Source organism: Cyprinodon variegatus, unplaced genomic scaffold, assembly GCF_000732505.1.
Source record: "Cyprinodon variegatus isolate N-32 unplaced genomic scaffold, C_variegatus-1.0 Scaffold1194, whole genome shotgun sequence".
Lineage (NCBI taxonomy): Eukaryota > Metazoa > Chordata > Actinopteri > Cyprinodontiformes > Cyprinodontidae > Cyprinodon > Cyprinodon variegatus.
The window spans coordinates 161,263-163,856 of record NW_015151647.1 but is presented as its reverse complement, the minus strand read 5'-3'; the positions used below and the strand labels follow the sequence as shown (position 1 = coordinate 163,856).

The window sequence follows — 2,594 nt, the reverse complement described above, 5'->3', positions numbered from 1 at the left end:
ATCATTTATTGGAAATTTTAGTAGGAATGTGAATATTTTCTTTAGGGAAACATTTTTCAGACAAAAACATCAGGTAGCTTACCCAGCAGGCCTTGGGTTAACCCTGACAGCCCCCTTCCGTCTGTGATGTAAAAGCCCAGGTGAGCCATCTGCAGGTAGTTGGGGTGTTTGTAGTGATGGAACAGAACCAGGAACCTCACACCTTTAACCAGCTCGATCCAGCAGCTCTGATGGTTATCCATGGTCACCGTCACACCCTGCCTCGTCACTGATCCCTGCTGATTAACAGGCAGGATCTCCCTTCCTTCGCCATCCACAACCACACCATCCAGTGACAAGGTGATCATGATGTCAGCAGAACGACCTGCCGGCAATGAGATGCTGAGCCGGTCAAAGTACGTTCTGGAACGGCCTTCTGCTCCGGGCTTTGGGGGAGCCCCCATCAGGTGACCATCCACAATGATACCTTAAAGAGTGACATACCTCAGATTAGAGGAAAATCTCCTGAAATGTGTCTTATTCTAAGAATAAATGGGGATTTTCATATTATTTTGTTTTCTAAACCTCGCTCTGGATCCTCCAAAAGTCTGAGGACATCATTGGCTCTGCCGTCCACGGTGAAACACAGGTTCTGGTTCAACTTTGGAAGCTGGACCACAAAATGAGGATCTCCATCAACTATAGCAAACAAAGCAGAAGTTCAACAGAGACAGGGAAGTCTGATGGCTTTTGATTTAAAAACAACAAGAAAAAAGTCCTGACCTGATGAGAAGAGCTTCACAGAGTTCAGCCTGGATTGAGGTTCTAAAAGGACAAGACATTCAACTAAAGGACAGTCTTCCTAAAGCCCTGAAGCCAACATTAGGACTAGACATGTACTGCAGATCACACCGCTAGAAATTACAGGATTCCCACATTTTAAAAGAAAGCACTCACCAAATGAATCGCTGCTGCCGTCCCCTGAGAAAAAAGGAAGGACGCTTTAAACTGTGACGTTTTTTTTTACTGCAGATATTTATTCCCCCCGAATTAAAAGCACACTTACAAGTATCGTAGCTGATGTCATAGTCATAATTATATGTTGCATCATAATCTAACAAAAGGAAGAAGGGATTAGAAGTCAAACTGATATGTTCTGTTACTCATTTGATGATGCTTCGCTTTAATGAAGGCTTGTCTGTTCAACATACCTTTTAAAAGGTTTAGATCTAAACAGAAGAAAATATCAAATTTTACAAAGGAGTTTCGGAAACTAGATCAGTACCAGACATAAGTTATTGTAGATTAGAGTCTCATTTCTGTTCTGTTACCAGTTTTACTAGGTAAAAATCTCTAAACTTATAAAGGATTTGAAGGGAATTCAGATTTACCTTCTTCGCTCTGAATGGAAGTAGAGACATCTAAGAGAGAGAGAGAAACCATCATTCATTAAAATCAGCCAGCTATTTGGAGCAAATTCTTAAAAAAAATTGTTAAAAGAAAGTAAAAATTAGGGATGCTTCTTTCTGGTTTGGCGATTGAAAGCATAATATGATGTTATGCTTGGCCGTAATAAACAGGAAATAGAGGTAGCTAGCTAGCATAGCCCACAGATCAGTAATGGACGAAGGTTTGAAGCCGGGCATACACTGTACGATTTTTTTTGCCCTTTTCGGGTCAATTCTCCAGTCGTACGAGAATTTTTTCGATCTGGCCGACTTTCAGCCTGATTGTGCGTCCTGCATTGTGTCGTTTACAGGACGTAACGAGGGGCGATTAGCCTCTCGCGACCACCCCTCCCTGATCAGAAATCGTAAGGTCGAGAGAAAATTAAACATGATTAAAGTTCATTCGGCCACCTTCAGGTGTTCGTGAGCAAATCCTGCCGTTGAAGCAGAGCCGATTTACTACAATATCAAGCACTGCGTATGTGCTTGATATTGTAGGGAGTTGGGAGTTCTTCTACCCCAACCCTTCCAGATTGACGAGTCAGACCAGCGCCATCTGTTGGCGCTGAGTCCGACTTTTGGTTTTTGGACATGCAGTGTGAGCAGGTAGATGGCATCAGAGCGTAGGGTCGCACATTGTGAGAACATTAACTGAGAACTTGAGCTGTGAACTTTTAAACCCTGCGGTTTCGTCATATAATGAGTTTTAGCTGCGTGCAACGATTGAAAAATATCACAGTGTATGCGTGGCTTTAATGAATGTCTTGCAAAAGGGCAAGTTATACTAACTTGATGATGTCAGCTATTACAGTACAGCAATGGTACATGCTCTCTGGAGATGTTAAATTCGGCTTATTTATTTTGCGCCAATTCACAACACATCATTTCAAGGCATTACAGGGACAATTCAGCCTGATCATACAGTCAGATTAGTTCAAAGTTGTCTATCCCAGGAAAATTAGCTGATTGCATCAATTCATTGACTTGACAGCAAACAACTGCCTTGTTAAGAGACAGAAGGATGACTTTAAGGCTTGCATTCAGGAAACCGGCAACAGAAACAGCTGATCATCCATATGAAATGAATGCTCGCTAAACAGGTTTCCATATAACCTGACTCCGCATATCCATCTGGAAACCTTCCGTTGAAGTAATTTTGGAAAGGGG

At 42.2% G+C, this 2,594-nt stretch overlaps 1 protein-coding gene across 1 annotated transcript in view; it reads right to left on the bottom strand.

Annotated features, from left to right (window-relative positions):
• itih6 (inter-alpha-trypsin inhibitor heavy chain family member 6) overlaps positions 1-2,594 on the bottom strand; it is an 18,040-nt gene that overhangs the window by 8,772 nt on the left and 6,674 nt on the right. Inside the window, exons 8-14 of the mRNA XM_015401217.1 lie at positions 1,371-1,400; positions 1,191-1,208; positions 1,046-1,093; positions 937-960; positions 763-804; positions 565-678; positions 83-466 (exon numbers count right to left, since the gene is read on the bottom strand). Of these exons, the coding sequence (XP_015256703.1) occupies positions 83-466; positions 565-678; positions 763-804; positions 937-960; positions 1,046-1,093; positions 1,191-1,208; positions 1,371-1,400 (660 nt within the window). The remainder of the gene's footprint in view (positions 1-82; positions 467-564; positions 679-762; positions 805-936; positions 961-1,045; positions 1,094-1,190; positions 1,209-1,370; positions 1,401-2,594) is intronic.